This window comes from Paroedura picta, chromosome 3 (assembly GCF_049243985.1).
Source record: "Paroedura picta isolate Pp20150507F chromosome 3, Ppicta_v3.0, whole genome shotgun sequence".
NCBI classification, from domain to species: Eukaryota; Metazoa; Chordata; class Lepidosauria; order Squamata; family Gekkonidae; genus Paroedura; species Paroedura picta.
In genome coordinates this window covers 165308353-165326460 of record NC_135371.1, presented here as the reverse complement: position 1 = coordinate 165326460, position 18108 = coordinate 165308353, and the positions used below count along the sequence as shown (strand labels likewise).

Sequence of the window (18108 nt, the reverse complement as noted above, 5' to 3'; positions counted from 1 at the left end):
GGGGTGAGGCTAAGGTTTTGTGGCTGGCATCAAAATAGCATCGGGGGAGGGGGGGATTATGGCTTACAGAAATATGTGAATATTGCCACATGGGCATCAAGGTTCAATCTCTAGGGTTCGGTCCTAAAATAGCTTCCAGTGTACATTCATGTGCCCACAGCAGGATCACAGGCCTGCAAGCCAGGTTTAAGTATTTTTATCACAAACTTAGGCAGGCACCTTCTGCGGGGAATATTTTGGCAAGAAGTCCTGTTTGCATCTAGTATTGGGAAGGTGTGCTCTCAGGCATGCCACTGAAAGGAAAGCACACTTAAGCAGTGTCTGAAAGACTGAGACGTGAACCAGGAATGGCGCTCCCCCCCCCCTCTTCCATGAACTTGCTGAGCACATGAAGACAAATTACCTACCTTGAAAGGATGTAATGAGATAAAGTACTGGTATGCTGCAAATGCATTTATATATACATGCTAAGTATTCAGTAAGAGAGTGTAGTATTGGTATAAAACAGGGGTGGCCAAACGGTGGCTCTCCAGATGTCCATGGACTACAATTCCCATGAGCCCCTGCCATGTGGCAGGGGCTCATGGGAATTGTAGTCCATGGACATCTGGAGAGCCATGGTTTGGCCACCCCTGGTATAGAGCTTTGAAAGATCAGTCTTCATTGTATCACCCATAGTCTTACTAGCTCAGGTGTTTACCTGGACTGACATTGTGTTTCTGGGGCCACAGCCAGATGTCTTGTCTTCGACCTGTTTGTGATCCTTGAGACCTGGCAGTCTTCAAGCAAAGGTTGGATACACACTTTTCTTGGATGCTTTAGGATGCCTAGGGCTGATCCTGCGTTGAGCAGGGGGTTGGACTAGATGGCCTGTATGGCCCCTTCCAACTCTATGATTTCAAGATGGTAAGCATGCACAGCATATGTTCTACCACAACAATTCCTCTTGCCTATGGGGACATTTGTAATGTCCATTCCACTCACCAATTTGCTGCCTGCCCTCAGAATCTGATTATGGCCTGGCTGCTGGGAGCAAGGAACATATTTACAGAGCTCCAGAAAAAATCACTGTGTCAAGAAGACATAAAGACAAGAGGGGAAAAAAACCCACAGAAAACTGGTGGTGGCTGTGGTGGTAGAAAGTTCCATCAAGTTTCTGCTAATTTATGGAGACCTCATAGGTTTTTTGAGGCTGGAAGCGTTCAGAGGAGGCTTGCTGTGGCCTGCCTTGGCAGAGCAAGCTTGGATGTCCTTGTTGGTCTCCATTCCAAGTTTTCACCAGGGCTGACTCTGCTTAGCTTCTGAGATCGGAAGAGGTTGGCCTAGCCTGGGCCATCCGATGTCGCGACACCCTTCAAATCCACGTTTAATTCCCGCGTTGTGCCTCGGTCTCTGAAAATAACTTTTAATGCTTCTGGCCAGCCTGGCCCGTGAAGTCATAATGTGATGACATAATGGGAATTATCACAATGTGGAGGCAAACCAAATTGGCCCTGTAGCTTTTCTGCAGGATTTAAAGTCTTCATAAGAGAGGGGGTGAGCCGACGTTTTAAAACCATGCCGTTTATCTTTGGTCAGAGGCTGGCCAATGACTATGCAGGTTGCAGAAGAAAGTAAGTGGATCATATCGGAGCCGCCGTTCATCAGGCACCTGACAGGGTCTTCCTGGGCTGGGACCGTGTCCTCGCTGGTGTTTTAGGACTCTGGATGCATGACAACGCACTGTCCTGCTGGGAATAGCCAGCTTTCAGCTGCCAAGGTGTGAATATCTAGTGGATGTTCAGAAGATTGGCTTTGACGCGCAGAGGAAGTAGGGATGCCAGCCTCCAGGTGGGACCTGGGGATCCCCTGGAATTGCAGATAATCTCAGAGTTCAGTTCCCGTAGAGAAATGGATGCTTTGGAAGATGGACTCGGTGGCATTGTACCCCATTGAGGCCCCTAATCCCCCCACTCCCAGCTCCCCCTCCCCTCAGGAGTTTCTCAACCTAGATCTGGCCACCCTATTCCCCGCCAGTGGCCAAGGAGGACTAGGTAACCCTTGGCCCAGGGTTCCCTTGGAATTACATCTCCAGGCTACCGTTTCCCTGGAGAGAATGGCTTCTTTTGAACATTCTGTGGCATTATACCCCATTGAAGATAGGGGAATGGTGACATTGAGAGGAGTGCAAAGCCATGCTTGTGAGGAAGACTTGAGTGTAACAACCTGCCGCATTAAGGTTGAATGTTTCTTTCGCTCTTCTCTTCTTTCCTGTTGTTGACCCGAGAGTGTTGCTGAGGGGCGTAATTCAATGAAGCAAGCTCCGGCTTCCGTTTGGATTTGGCCTTTCCTAACAGTTCCACTTGAATCTTAGTTTTCAGCGTGATGGCAAAGTTGGTTTTACTAACTTAGAAGGTGTCAGGTCATCCATGACAGAATTCGAGAAGGAAAAAGGCAGACGTGCCTCCTGGAGATGCTTTCTTTGGTGCTTCTGGGCCAGCATCTGTAGCGAGATAAAAAAACCCCAATATCCTTGTTAAGTCCTGAGGGATTCCATTGTCTGTCCTCAATTTGGTAAGCAAGATCAGAGCCTTCTGTGGTCTGGGAAACCTCTTTGATGTTTGGGCTGTTCAGCTATATGCTTATGGGAATGCGACAACCAGGTGTTCAGAAGTTCTTGTGTCATACAGAGTGGTTGTGAGCATGAAATAAAGAAACGGAGAATGTCGTGAGCAACTTTGGGGCCCCATTGTGGAGAAAAATAGTGCCTGAACCAGGGGTGGCCAAACTGTGGCTCTCCAGCTGGGCTCATGGGAGTTGTAGTCCATGGACATCTGGAGAGCCACAGTTTTGGCCACCTCTGCTATAAACAAAGTCCGTCGATAAATACAGATTGCTTGGGCAAAATTGGTTGTGGCTTTCCGCTGTGTTGTGACAAAGGTGTGTGCAACAGCTATCTCTGTGTCCGTTTCTCCGTCTCGGGTTATGAGGGGTAAGCAAGAGGAAAATCAACATATCCCAACATTGAACAGGTTTGTTCAGATAGGAAACGTGAGGAAAGTCACTATCCTCCCTCTAGTCTAACTATAGTCAAGCATTGGCTCCAAAATACTTCTTTCCAAGGTCCTAAAGGAATAAATACATGTTTAAGGCTGGAAATATTTTCCCCTGAGTCAACTTGGGCAAATCTTTTATGAATCTGCATGCACAAGAATATCTGTGGTTAATATGTTAACATTCCATCAACTGCTCTGGTCAACACATTTGTTGATCCTGTGTAAATATGGTGTTCGTTAATGTTCTTTTGCTGATCCAAGCAGCGCTCTAGAAATGCTGAGTAACTTTTTTAAAGAGTTGTATTCAGGGCTGGCAGTCTACACTGAGCCTCTCTTTGACTGTGCTCTGAACTGGAGCAGTTCAGCAAGCAGTATGCTGCCTTTTTTTATTCCACTTTCATTGTGGACGCTAGCTAAGGCCTTCATCATCATCATCATCATTACTATTTAATTTTTTAGACCGCCCTTCTCCAAATAGGTCTCAGGGCGGTTTACAACATAAACCATTAAAACACAATAAAATCCCCATAAAACCCCCAATTAACATCAACAAGTCACATATAACAGATAAGCGGCGGTGGTCACAGTTCTGATCGTATTTACCCGACTTCCCCCCAGGTTCAGCCTGGTGGGGAGAATAATATTCAGAAGAGGGTGTCGCCAATGCAATAGATCTAACAATGATCTCGATGTTAGAGATCTCAATATTGGAGGGGATCTTCTGATGGATTAGTGGGAGAGCTGCCCTGGCCTCAACCATATGCCTGGCGGAAGAGCTCCGTCTTGCAGGCCCTGCGAAAAGCTGGTAGATCCCACAGGGCCCTTAGCTCTTCTGGGGGCTCATTCCACGAGGTTGGGGCCAGGACTGAAAAGGCCCTGGCCCGGGTCGAGGCCAGGCGAACATCATCGTGTTGTTACAATACACCACACCCCACCTTTACACCATAATCAGTTGTCTCCACAGATACTGGCGGGATTTCAAACTGCGCCCAAAATTTGGTGACCCCTCTCATTCTAATGCAGGGTTGGCCAAACAGGGTTGGCTCAGCAGATGTCCGTGGACTACAATTGCCATGAGTCTCTGCCAGCACTTGCAAGGACTCGTGGTAATTGTAGACCAGTGGTTCTCCACCTGAGGTTCGGGACCCCTTTGAGGGTCGAACGGCCCTTTCACAGGGGTCACGGCAGGGTAAGTCTCTTGGCCAGAGGGGGTGCCATCCACACAACAGCCTTGTGGGGTAGATTGAGATCGAGCATTCAAGAGCGCGATCGGCTTGGTGGGACAAGAGGCGGAGCTGAACTGAGAAACCCCAGAAAAAAAAACAATTTATATGCAATCATGAACAATGGATCTTCAAACCATTGGTCAGTTTCGGTTTAATTTCAGTGAAAGAACGCTTGCATGATTTTCTGGTTGGGGGTCACCACAACATGAGGAACGTATTAAAAGATCGCGGCAATAGGAAAGTTGAGAACCGCTGCTGTAGACCATGGACATCTGGAGGGCCATCATTTGGCCAACCCTGCCCTAACCTTCCTAATTCCCTCCCCCTCCCCAGGAGTTTCTCATTTTAGCCACCTGCATAATCCTGCCTTGGCCCATTTGCTCTGTCATCCTAAGAAGACTTGCTCTATTCTAAGCTATAGACTTTCAGTAGACTTTGAAGGTGTTTAAATCTACTAAGGGTGCCGGTGCTGTTCACTCATAGGATGAGTCTATTTTCAAAGTACGTCGGTCTTTTAAAAGCCATACTAACAGAAACAAGCTTCAGCAGTGGAATAGGCTGCCTAAGGAGGTGGTGAGCTCCCCCTCACTGGCAGTCTTCAAGCAAAGGTTGGATACACACTTTTCTTGGATGCTTGGGGCTGATCCTGCGTAGAGCAGGGGGTTGGACTAGGTGGCCTGTATGGCCCCTTCCAACTCTATGATTCCAAGGAAACAGAAAACTCCTCTAACATCAGAAAAATGTCTTTGAGGGAAGCCGTTGTGGTCTTAATAGTATGCATTCAAATCGGTAGCCGTGTTGGTCTAAAGTAGCATTAATAAATCAGAGTCCAGTAGCACCTTTAAGACCAACAAAGATTTATTCAAGGCGTGAGCTTTCGAGTGCTTGCACTCGAAAGCTCACGCCTTGAATAAATCTTTGTTGGTCTTAAAGGTGCTACTGGACTCTGATTTTAATAGTCTGCAGTTACCCAGCGTCCGTCTTTCTGCTAGAGAAACTCCCCTCTCTTCATAGCCATACTGACTGCAGCCCTACCCCAGGGGACAGGGAAGTAGTTGTTGTTGAACTGTTGTGCATCGCAGCAGAAACATCTGTATTTACCTGTAGCAGCTCTTCAAAGCAGGTGAGCCAGCTCTTTCCGGGGGCCTCCTCTGACAGCCAGCCCTAGCAACTGGAACAGCAGCCCATCTGCTTTGGTAACCGAACTCAGCTGGTGGCAAATAACCTTCCAGTCTGTTTATTCAAGGGGAAGAAGAGAAAAGGGGCAAGGTTCCAAGAAGTGCGATTGCTTGGCTGGAAGCTTATCTTCGGTGCACAGGGACCGGTTTGTACCTTTTGTTGGACGGTGGAGGTACTTAAGCAGGGCTTGCTGCAAACATCCAGCCAGAAGTTGGATTAGCTCATTCGCTCGCTCCACCTCCCTCCCCCCCCCCTTTAAATTTTTTTGAAGAAGTATCCTGCGGACTTTGATTGTTTTCCAGGAAATTATGGAACTGGGTCTTGCCATTTGGGAGCTGGTGTTCAGAAGAAAATGGATAGATTAGTAACTTTGGGGGTGAATTCTTCTGCAGCTGGAGGCTTCACTTCAAGAAGGATGTGGACAAAATTGAGAGGGTTTAGAGGAGAGCGACGAGAATGCTCCGCGGGTATGGGAACCAAGGCGTATGAGGAAAGGCTGGGGGATTTGGGAATGTTCGGCCTGGAGAAAAGGAGGTTGAGAGGGGACAGGATTGCTGTCCTTAAGTATTTGAAAGGTTGTCACTTGGAGGAGGGCAGGGATTGGTTCCTGTTGGCAGCAGAGGGGAGGACCTGCAGTCATAGAATCATGGAATCATAGAGTTGGAAGGGGCCACACAGGCCATCTAGTCCAACCCCCTGATCAACGCAGGATCAGCCCAAAGCATCCTAAAGCATCATGGGTTTAAACAACATGTTAGGACGATATCGGCCAGATATCAGGGGGGGAAATTTCACAGAGGAGTTCAGCAGTGGAATCGACTAGCTAAGGAGGTGGTGAGCTCCCCCTCACTGGCTGTCTTCAAGCAGCAGCTGGGCAGATCCTTATCCTGGATGCTTTGGGCTGATCCTGCATTGAGCAGGGGGTTCAACTAGATGGCCTACCTGGCCCTTTCCGACTCTAGGATTCTATTCTACGTCAAAAATTTCACTTTTTATTTTATTCAGTTGGGTGCACACCAGTGGTTCTCAACCTGGGGGTTGGGGCCTCTTTGGGGATGGAACGACTCTTTCACAGGGGTCACGGCAGGGCAAGCAGCTTGGCCGGGGGAGCACCATCCACGCAACAGCCTTGCAGGGTAGATAGAGCGTTCGTCTGTCTGGAGCAGTGGAAAAGAACGAGATCGTCACGCCATTGGTCAGTTTCGGTTTAATTTCTGTGAAAGACCACTTGCATAATTTTCTGGTTGGGGGGTCACCACAACATGAGGAACCGTATTAAAGGGTCGCGGCATTACGAAGGTTGAGAACCACTGGTATACACAGTAACATTGCTGTATTGCACTTTCTTACCTTAATAGGCAGACTTGTATTGATCTAACATTAAGGTCCATTTTACCTACTTAGGATGGATAATTGAAGTAGTCACTAAAACATTAAGAGTGCCCTGAGCGTTATTTGCTGAACTTATTAAGATTACAAGTGGTGCACTTTTATGTGTATGCATGTTCTTACTAGAGCCTCTTGTGGCGCAGGGTGGTAAAGCAGCAGACATGCAGTCTGAAAGCTCTGACCATGAGGCTGGGAGTTCGATCCCAGCAGCCGGCTCAAGGTTGACTCAGCCTTCCATCCTTCCGAGGTCGGTAAAATGAGTACCCAGCTTGCTGGGGGGTAAACGGTAATGACTGGGGAAGGCACTAGCAAACCACCCCGTATTGAGCCTGCCATGAAAACGCTGCAGGGCGTCACCCCAAGGGTCAGACATGACCCGGTTGCTTGCACAGGGGATACCTTTATGTTCTTACTAGGGAGGCTGCCCCTGAAGCCTTCTTTGCACTGCATGAGTGATTGTGATACCTTTATTTATTTATTTTTAGATTTATACCCTACCTTCCCCCGGGGGGCTTGGGTAGGGACTTACAACAACATTTAACTACATAATAAATATTTGTCTCAGCTTGAAAACTCTAAAATGCTGTTTTAAATTCTTTAAATAAATCCAGATCCTGTTGTACAGAAACCTATGGCCGCTGCCTCTTTGCCCAAATAGTTATTGAAACTTTGGGCCATATGGAGTTCTTAGGGAGTTGTTTTTGGGGGGACCTTTAAGCAGGGAGCCCAACATTGTCTAGAGATATTATTTCTAGGCCTCAGCCATAGGCCTGGCAGGCCAGCTCTGACTCGTAGGCCCTACAGAACTGATTAAAGTCCCACAGGGCCCTGATCTCATTTGGCAGAGCGTTCGACTAGGCTGAAAAGGCCCTGGCCCTGTTTGAGACTAATTTTACTTCTTTCAGGCCAGGGACCTTGAGTAAATTTCGGTCGCAGGATCTTGGCCCTCTTTGGCGTGGCTAGGGGAAGAGACAGGCCCGTAGATAGGAGGCAGTAGCTACAAAACGTGTCAAACATCATAAAAGGGTATTTTGGGGGCAATGTTGAAGAGTTGACAATTATGGGAGCGTGGTCAGAAATGCTTGGCTTGCATTTATTTGAATTTGCCTCTTCCAGTCCGAATCCTAATAGCCTGCTCCATTGCTTTGTCGGACATTAGCAATTGGTGTGAACCCTAAGGTAGCACAGTGACATCCTGCAAATGATATTCTCTGCTAAAGGCTTAATAGTAATTTCCACCAAGTCAGCCCTCCCCTTGACCGAGGCCATTACATGGATGAGGTTGTAAGACTATTGCAGCAATGAACTATGACAGCAGACGAAATTGTTATTTTCTGCTTCTTTTCCAGTGGAGTTATGTCGTGAATGAATGAATGAATGAATGAATGAATGAATGAATGAATGAATGAATGATGCTGTGTTGGGAACATGGAATGGGCACATTCATTTAGTTTTCCTGGCTTAGAGACAGGAAAGCTTTATTAGCTTTAAAAGTGAGCTGACTCTATTGCAGTGTTATCCACACATTTTTTGTTCAGTAGAATCGGGCTTCGTCATTTTTGGAACATGGGGCCGATCAGTCCTTCAGCAGTCCCTTGAATGAACAGTTGGCCAGAGCCGCACAGCTTCCAGTTCCTTCAGGGAAGGGTCATGTTGAAGTGGCTGAACATGTCTTTTCTTCCCACAGCTAAGAAGAAGAACAAGAAGGGGAAGACCCTGACTCTGACGGACTTTCTGGCAGAGGATGGTGGTGGTGGTGGCGGCACCACCTATATTCCTAAACCAGTCAGCTGGGCAGATGAGACAGACGACCTGGAAGGAGATGGTAAGAGGGCCACTTCCTTGTCCTCCCCGTGCATGGCCTGTCTTCTGATGACTAGATTGTACATAGTCGTGGGAGGGAGGGGAGCCCTGCAACGTTTAAAGGAAGAGGAAAATAGCAACTTCTTATTCCACCATTTTTTTTCTGAGTCAACATCTTCATAAGGGCAAAACTGAGTGGGGGAATTACTTGGCAGTAGAATCATGAATTGAATCCAGCTTGCCAGATCAGAAGTCCGTACTCCTAACCACTATACCAAGCTGGCTCTCTTGACTGTTGCTGGCCTAGATCGTTTGCCAGAATTTGTGCCCTGTCTTTGAATTGGATTCTGGTTTTTGCCATCCAGTGACACCAGAACCCAATTCAAAGACAGGGCACAAATTCTGGCAAATGAGCTAGGCCAGCAAGAACAGGACTGTTTCTCTAAGTCCATCGCTTCTCGGCCTTTTGGCTAAGATCAAGTGTAGGACTGTTTCTCTAAGTCCACAATACTTGGCTGTTGAGATGATAAATAAATAAAAGCCATTGATTTGCCATGATAACATTGTGAACTGGCTTGCTCATTATGGCAGAATAGAAATTATCAAATAAACATAAATGCATAAAAATTTGCTGAGACTTTTACAGTTAAGTTGAGTACATAGTTCTGTAGCCTTAGAATAGCAATCCTGATCAATCAATGCAGGCTTTTCCTCTTGGTTGTACCAAATTCAGATCCATTTTAAAGCTAGCTGTAAAAAATGACAATTGAAATTGTAAAGCTCAGAGTAGTATATATCTTCTCAAAAATGACTTTCGTGCATTTTGTCCCTTGAGAGCACGTAGGGTTACTTCTTGGTTTCATTTACACTGAAACCGTTTGTATAAATCAAAGTTGCAAAGGCCTAGGGGAAAGGGGGGGGCAAAATTAAAAACAGGGTCCCCCACAACACCAGCAAGAATCATTTGGGAAAACAAATGTAAGGGCGCACCAGAAGAATGAGCCGTTTCTTACTCTACCAGGTTTTCATTCCCTTTATTTAAATAAGAGACGTTTTCTAGTACAGTTTCTAGTACAAAGAGACATTCTCTAGTACAAAATTGTATTCACTAGTATGAAGATTTTTTGCAGGACAGAAAACCGGAGTAGAGAATAGTTCCTACATACTCTGTAGACCAGGGGTAGTCAAACTGCGGCCCTCCAGATGTCCGTGGACTGCAATTCCCAGGAGCCCCTGCCAGCATTCGCTGGCAGGGGCTCCTGGGAATTGTAGTCCACGGACATCTGGAGGGCCGCAGTTTGACTACCCCTGCTGTAGACATATCTAGCAATCTGATCCAAGATGCATTGCTGCAACAAAGAGAATGCTGATATCTTCATGAGAGAAATACACAGGGTCCTTTTTTCAAGCGGGTGGCTGTTTGTCTTCCTCTGGTCACCACTAAAACCAAGAGACATACGTTGAGGCAGCACAAAGAACAGCAGTCTGTAACCCTGTCTCTTTAGTGGTCTCTGTGTTCACAGTATTTCTTGTAGAAATTTACGTTGGGTACAAATGCCAAGCAGCACAGCTTTCTATACTAAACGATGCCTTTTACATTAAAGCAACACAATAAGTTTAAGGTTGATGAGACGGTAAGTATTGCACATACTGTATTTAAATGTTTTATGGTTCTACCAGGCTTCAAAGCCTGCTTGTAAAAGTGGGCTTTGAAGGGGGGGGCTGCAGCGGTGGCCCCTGCACCCCCCCAGGAACCCCCCCCGAGTGGGGACCCCCCCACCTGCCCCCCGTCCACCGAGTCCCTGGTTTCCCTACAGGCCTCCAAGCAGGCCTGCCGTGTCCCAGACATGGTGGGCCTGCTCCGAGGCCCGCTGGGAAGCCTCCCCCATCTGCCCCCCTGCCCGCTGAGTCCCTGGCTTCCTTACGGGCCTCCGAGTCGGAGGCCCGCAGGGAAGCCTCCACCTTCCGATTGGCCCCTCACCCGAATGGCTGGAATTCTTGTCAGTCCGGGTGAGGGACCCCGCCCACTTAGGCCTTAACCACTTGTGAATACCGCTCCCAGCGGTTTCAGATTTTTCCAGGAGGTGAGGAAGCAGCCCCTTCACCTCTACTGTGCTTCAGAATTCCCAATAATGTAGTGAAGAGGCCACCTGGTGGGGGAGGGGTCCTCTTTGTATATGGCTACGGCAAACTGAGCAAGTAATAAGTCTGTGTGTGCACATGAGCAAGTGCTGATTTTCAGAAATGGAGCCCCGTGGCAACCTGACTCTGTTTGTTAAATTTCTATGCCACCGCTTTTAGATCAGCTAGCCTGCGGCGGCTTACAACAAATATAGAATACAATAAAAACAACATAACCTTAAAATCCCCCAAACCACCCCCCCCGACCACCCCCCTTACCAAGCTAGCAATGGCCACCATATGTGCCCAGAAAGATGTAAAACAAGGCAGGCATCAAGGGTGCCAAAGCACCAAAAGGCACCAGAGGGGGGGGGGGGGCGATCTTCCACATCCTGGCCTCAACTAAACACCTGGTGGAAGAGCTCTGTCTTGCAGGCCCTGCAGAACTGCAGAAGTTCCCTCAGCTCTCCTGGGAGCTCATTCCACCAGGCAGGGACCAGGGCCAAAAAGGCATATCTGCCTCTTCCAGTATGTACGTATCGGGGTACTGTTACAGACTCATGTCTGTTTCTCAGTAATACTGGCCAGATGTTACTAGGGAGTTGGCTTTGCGATTAGTTGGGGTCTTTATATCTGTACGGCACCCTCCATTTCTGCTGCTTTCCCATTAAAGGGACAGCCTGGGGCCAGTCTCTATTGCATTTTGTTTTCGTGATGCGTCTGCTTTTGTAAGGAGAGATGTCGGAGGGAAGCCGCTTATGCCTTGGCCTAATAGTTCACTAGGCTGAATAACAAGGAGATTGCACGCGAAGACCGTCCTGTTTCTTAAGCAACCTCCAATTTGCCTTTCCTGATACGCTGCCGACAAGTGTAGGCTGCCTAACAATTGGGAGTGGGGCTGCAAAATGCCTGGATTCACCCAGTGTCTAATGCAGGGGTAGTCAAACTGCGGCCCTCCAGATGTACATGGACTACAATTCCCAGAAACCCCTGCCAGCAAATGCTGGCAGGGGCTTCTGGGAATTGTAGTCCATGGACATCTGGAGGGCCGCAGTTTGACTACCCCTGGTATAATGTGATGTGCAAAACTTCCTTCCTAGTTTCCACCACCTGGCATAGCAACGATGACGACGTGTACCGCGCCCCTCCGATTGACCGTTCCATCCTGCCCACTGCACCTCGGGCAGCTCGGGAGCCCAATATTGACAGAAGCCGTCTCCCAAAATCACCCCCCTACACTGCCTTTCTGGGAAACTTGCCCTACGATGTAACAGAAGAGTCTATCAAGGACTTTTTCCGAGGACTTAATGTGAGTATTCAAGGGGCGGGCTGAGCTTTCGGAACCAGGCGGTGAGCATTGAGTTGGTGGATCTCGAGGAATGGCATTGTGGCACTCTTAATTATCTCAAATACATTCTTTGGGGGGCTAGATTAGCATTCATCCTCATAAAAGCAGCATTTTTTCTCTTTAGACGTGTGCAGATTGTGGGGTGGGAGGCAGGTGCTTCTCAGACAAGCCTCTGGAATGGCTTCCAGTTGTACGTAGGTCAAAATGAGTAGTCATTACGGCTGTGCAAAGAAAAAATCAAATTGGTATTTTTCAGTTTGGGTCAATTGGACCGGAAAAAAGTCAGTTTTTCAGATCCCAGTACTGGTATGATATTCTGATCCAGGATTTTTTTTTCCCCTTTGGAAATCCTGAAATGTTGGGGGGTCCAATAGAATTAAGAAGAAAAATGTTTTGTCTTGTTTTTAACCAAGCTGCAGGAGAAGCTGGCAGCAAGATCCGCATGTCCTGGGGTGGTCTCTTCCCATCACAAGCAGACCTGACTGTGAGGGCTTTTTCTGCAGTGTAGTTGAAACCAGGGGCAGTCAACCTGTGGCCCTCCAGATGTCCATGGACTACAATTCCCATGAGCCCCTGCCAGCAAACGCTGGCAGGGGCTCATGGGAATTATAGTCCATGGACATCTGGAGGGCCACAGGTTGACTGCCCCTGGTTTAAACCACACGACAGAAGAAGCTGGCCCCAGGATTGGTGTATGATGGGGGTGTCTCTCCCCGCAGACCTGGCTGGAAGTTTTAAGCTTGTGCTGCCTCAGCTGACTGGCCCCTCAGCTCCCTTTTCCCTAGCTGATCTTCAGGATAGCTGAGTATATCCGACTAAAAGCCAAAAAAAAAAAATCAGCTTTAATCCAGGCTCAGCTATATACCAGTAGCCGATCAGATTTTCTGATCTATATTAGGCTTAAATAATGTGTATTTTTCTCAGCTTGGCTTAAGCTGAATGCTAGTAGCCATCTCAGTCTGTAGCAGTAGAAAAGAGCAAGTGTTCAGGAGTACCTGAAAGAATAACAAAATGTATGGCAGGGTATGAGCTTTCGAGAGCCACTGCTCTGCATCTGAAGCAGTGGGCAGTGATGCACGAAAGCTGCCCGCCACAAATTTTGTTCATCTTTAAGGTGCTACTGGGTTCTTGCTCTTTTCTACTGGCACAGTTGCACATAGAATTCTGCAAAGTACTTTTGCTGTCCTGCCGTCATCTTGAAACTACAAAGAGCCCGTTATAACTGGAGAGAGGTGACCACAGACACCGTTTCTCAATCCCCAGCTCCCTCCCCAACCTCAGCTCAAAAACCAAAGGGCAAACACAGTCTGCAATGCACTGTTTGCAAATAGAGCCCTGCTAAGTCAAGGGCAGCCCTTCTGCCTTGGAGGCAAAAGGCTGCAAAACAGAAGGCGACTTTTGCAACTATATTTCATGAAGTTGACTCAGCAGTCTTGAACATGGTTCTTTTTCACTGTTCCTGGATGTTGTTTTTTCTCATTTACAATAGAAGTTGTCCACAGTGACATGCCCAGAGGGGAAAGAACTGGGGAAATTCAGCAGAATAAATCCCCCCCTCCATTTTTCCCAAGGCCTTTTTTGGGGTTCTGATGGGAAAATTGGAAATTGTGGAGAACATTGGGGGAATATCCTCCTATAAAGGTTTTGGGTTTGTTTGGTTTTTTAGAATGAGTGATCCTTTTAAAGACAGGGTGAGCATGCTGTAGTCTTACGGCTTTTAAATCCAAGATGTATTTCCGTACCTAGAAGGATATCTAATCTTCATGAAGGGATCCTGCAGGGCTTTTATTGCTTATTAACTGTTGCATACCGTCTGTCGTCCTTTTGACCTGATTTCTTCTTTTAAACTACTGTGACACATATACGCACAGACTGGTTACAAGTAGCTTATTGCCCCACCTTGCTGGGGATGGGGGGTGGAGATCAGAGGAAGGCGGGGCAGTAATTGCAGGGCCCCTCCCCCTCCCATCCTCTCCAGGTCCATCACTGGCCATTTTGGGAGGGGGAACGGGTTGATATGACCACATATCTGGTCATGTCACCCCAAAAGAGTTTTAACAAATTAAAAAAATAGATTAAAAATTACTTAACACCCAGCCATTTGGGAAACCCTTCCAGGACCATCAAGAAACCCCTGGGTTTCCATTTTCCATTTATATTGGAAAAAATTCCATTTATATTGGAAAATTTATATTGGAAAAAAATTCAAAACAAAGATATGATTATAAATATTAAGGATGGCTCTATATTTTATAGAGTATTTGAGATATTTGTTATTGTAATACAACAAAAGTTTAGATACAAGCAAAAAAAGATTAAGATTTTTTTTTTCTTTGTAAGTACAGTTGGAAGTCTTTTTAAAATGACTTTATACTCATTTTTCTTTTTTCCTGTTACTATTTCTGTTATATGTATTTGCTGTTCTGTAATTTCTATGTAACTTTTTTCTGTATTAATAAAAATTATTTAAAAAAAGAAAGAAAGAAATAAAAACTCCCGGGTTTCATGAAACTCCAGTTGAAAAAGCCTGCTTTAACCATGTAGCAAAATTTAAGATACACGTGCTTAAGGTAGCATAGGGTGCGTCAGCCTGCTGTTTTCTTTCAAGTTTTGGGTGCATTTGCAATTTTGCTTGTAGAAAGCCAAATCATTTATAACATTAAAATTCTGTACATGTGAAATATTGCAGTTTTATATCCTAAGATAACATAAAGTATGCATTTTATGTTGTTGTTAAAGCAGTACATTTAGTTTTGTTTCACTGGGCATGAAGCATTGGATATGTCAGTTCTCCCAAAAATTTGTTTTCTTTTTTTCTGGGGGAGCAAAACTCTGTTCTTCATCTGTAAGAGTGTATTTTTTACACTGTGGGGAAAGTGCTTGTTGTTGAGGTGGGCAGGGAGCTAAAGGAGAAGGGAGCAATTTGTTAAATATTTATCACGTGATATGACCATATATGATCATGTCAACCTGCGGGGGGCCCCCTCCCGAAATGGCCAATGAAGGGCCTGGAGGGGGTGGGAAGGGGAGGGTCTCCGGGTGGGCGTGTCCGCAGATATGCTTCTCTACCACATCATACACCATCATGCCACTTCTGGGGTTTCTCAGAGCCTGAAAAATGTTTCAGGGGTTTCTCAATAGAAAAATCTCAAGCTGTTGAGAAAGGCTGCAGTAGGGTGTGACACACATGGTTGTGACAGCAGACATCGTCTTGAAATTTAGGGATGTGTTCTTCTAGCTCTGTCACTCCCATCGCACATACTTTTTAGTTCTGCGTGATGTGCCATATTTCTAAAATAACAAAAGGGTACGTTTAGTTAAGGGGAAATGGGATACATTTTTTCAACCTGTTGAATGACTAGAAGAGTAATTCCCAACCTGCTTGCCACAATGGATAATAACATTTCCAAAGAGCTGGTTTTTATACCCCACTTTTCACTACCTGAAGGATATTCAAAGTGGCTTACAATCTTCCCGTCCTCTCGCCACAAAAACACCCTGTGAGGTAGGGGGGGCTGAGAGAGCTCTGACAGAACTACTCTGCAAGAACAGCTCTAAGAGAACTGTGACTAGCCCAAGGTCACGCAGCTGGCTGCTTTTCATGGAATGGGGGATCAAGCCTGGTTCTGCAGGTTAGAGGCCGCTGCTCTTAACCACTACTCCACACTAGCTCTCTTGAGTGATGCTGGTTCACTGAGCATTCTGGGTAATCGATTCATGGAAAGCCAAGCTTTTCCTCTACCTGTTTTCTAATCCTTACTGAGTGATACTCTCTGGACTCTCTGACGATTGCTACGCATGAGCTACCTTTAAAAGGTTATTAGGTTTTTAAAAAATCCTTGTGAGGTGCTTGCAGGAGAGTTACCATGCCCAGCAGCCTTAAGTCCTAATCCAGTAGGTAGAAAAAGGGGATCCTAGATGTAGTTTTAAATTTTACCCCACAACCAGAACCTTGGTCCGAATGACCACAAATAAAATTGCTGTTGTACTATCCAACCTGGATTGGATTTGACAGACGTTTTCCTCTGGCAGAAGGGTTTCTGGAACTTCCACCGGGCCATAGAAGTCCCAAACACTTCCTGAAATGCTGCTCCTGGTGGGTGGAGACCCATAAGAACAGAGCGAGGGGTGGGAGTCAGAGCTTTGCAGCAGAGGGATTGGAGAATCGCAGAATCATAGAGTTGGAAGGGGCCATCCAGGCCATCTAGTCCAACCCCCTGCTCAATGCAGGATCAGCCCTAAGCATCCTAAAGCATCCAAGAAAAGTGTGCATCCAACCTTTGCTTGAAGACTGCCAGTGAGGGGGAGCTCGCCACCTCCTTAGGCAGCCTATTCCACTGCTGAATAGGCCTCTCCTCTCCATCCATGCAAACATCTTGCAGCGTCCAGCCTCCTGGCTTCCTGCTACAGCATTTATCAATTATTTGGACTTGGTTCATTGGTTTGTGCAAGCTTTGGGGTGTCCTCTGCAACTGACAGATCACTTTTGGCATTGCTGTTTCCCTCTCCCTTCCTAGGCCTGCTCGTACAAAGGATTAACAGGAAATCATGCTTGAAGGAGCACGGGTCTAGGTCTGGAAAGGCTGGAGCATGAAATACCGCTTGTTCTAGCCATCCTGAATGTTATCGGTGTGGCAGCATGCCCTGCTGATCACAGCAGATTGTTCCTCGGACTGAAAAGCCATGGCTTTCCTTTAGTTTTCTGTTGCCCAAAACTGCTGGAGCCAGCTTAGTGGTTAAAGGCTCTAATCTGGACCGGGGTGGGTGAATTAGGAATAGGCAAATTGTTAAATCAACTCTTAACTAGCTCGGAATCCAAATAGTTTCTCAGCCAGGGTTTTCTGAAACCCTGGGGTTTCTTGACAGCCCTGGAAGAGTTTCCTGAGTGGGTGGGAGTTGATTAATTTTTAATATATTTTTTTTAATTGGTTAAACATTTATCAGGTGAGAGGATCTTATATGGTCCGGTCGACCTGACCCCTCCTGAAATGGCCAGTGATGGGCCTGGAGGGGGTGGGAAAGGGAGGGGCCGCAGGAGGGCGTGTCCACAGCTCTGCTTCCCAACCATATTCCCCGCCAGGGGTAGTTAACCTGTGTTCCTCCAGATGTTCATGGATTACAATTCCCACGAGCCCCTACCAGTGTTTGCTGGCAGGGGCTCATGGAAATTGTAGTCCATGAACATCTCGAGGACCACAGGTTGACTACCCCTGTTCCCCGCAATCCCACCACTTCTGGGGTTCCTTGAAGAAAGTTTCTGAGTTAAAACATGCTTTTTTTCACTATTTTTATGCCGGTTGATGAGCAAAACAGGCAACTTGCAATAATAGGAGCGTCGCGGTAGAAGGCGGGTGATTAATGCAAAATGCCTGGGTGTGATTCTGTCTGGCTTAATTAAAGAGTTTCAAAAGTCGCACCTGAGTTCTTTGCTGCCGTTCCTTGTCAAGCAATTTGTAAGTCTCTCGATGGTTATTGCTAACAGGTCCTTGGGCATTATGCCAGATACCAGTAGCCTGCAAATCTCTCTCTTGTGATCTGTTACGATGCAGCTTTCCTTTTCTTGTGGAGACGATCTGCCGTGGGTTTCTGTCTTCACCAGGAATGTGAAGCGTGATAGGTGGCGTTGCCTCACTCCTGAAGGTGGAAAGTACCCTATATACTTGCGTATAAGCCTAGTTTTTCAGCACCTTTTTTCACACTGAAAAAGCCCTCCTCGGCTTATACTTGGGTATATATGGTAATCGAAATAACAGCCTGCTCTAGCCAGCCAATCATTGCATTGCCTTTTGCAAATATCTACTGCAAGCTGAGCTTGCTCTGACTTGTGTTTATTTTAAAAGTTGATTTTTACAGTTCTTTCTTCCAGTGTTTTGTTCGGGGGGCACTGTAGTTGTAGTTAGAGTTGTCCGTTCTCCCAGTTTGGTGGCTGTTGTACTTGTTGTAGTAGGTTGCCAACTTTGGGTACTGTTGTTTTGCTCTGGTTTGCTGGCCTGGGGGGCACTGTTTG

The 18108-nt window shown here is 46.7% G+C and overlaps 1 protein-coding gene across 4 annotated transcripts in view; it reads left to right on the top strand.

The window, feature by feature from the left end:
- EIF4B (eukaryotic translation initiation factor 4B) overlaps positions 1-18108 on the top strand; it is a 59320-nt gene that overhangs the window by 14922 nt on the left and 26290 nt on the right. For 2 of the 4 annotated variants that reach the window (XM_077329249.1, XM_077329251.1), the window contains exons 2-3: positions 8517-8654; positions 11854-12062. In XM_077329249.1, coding sequence (XP_077185364.1) covers positions 8517-8654; positions 11854-12062 — 347 coding nt within the window. Of the gene's footprint in view, positions 1-1475; positions 1614-8516; positions 8655-11853; positions 12063-18108 lie in introns of those variants that run through there. The other 2 variants (XM_077329248.1, XM_077329250.1) reach the window with 2 other exon arrangements.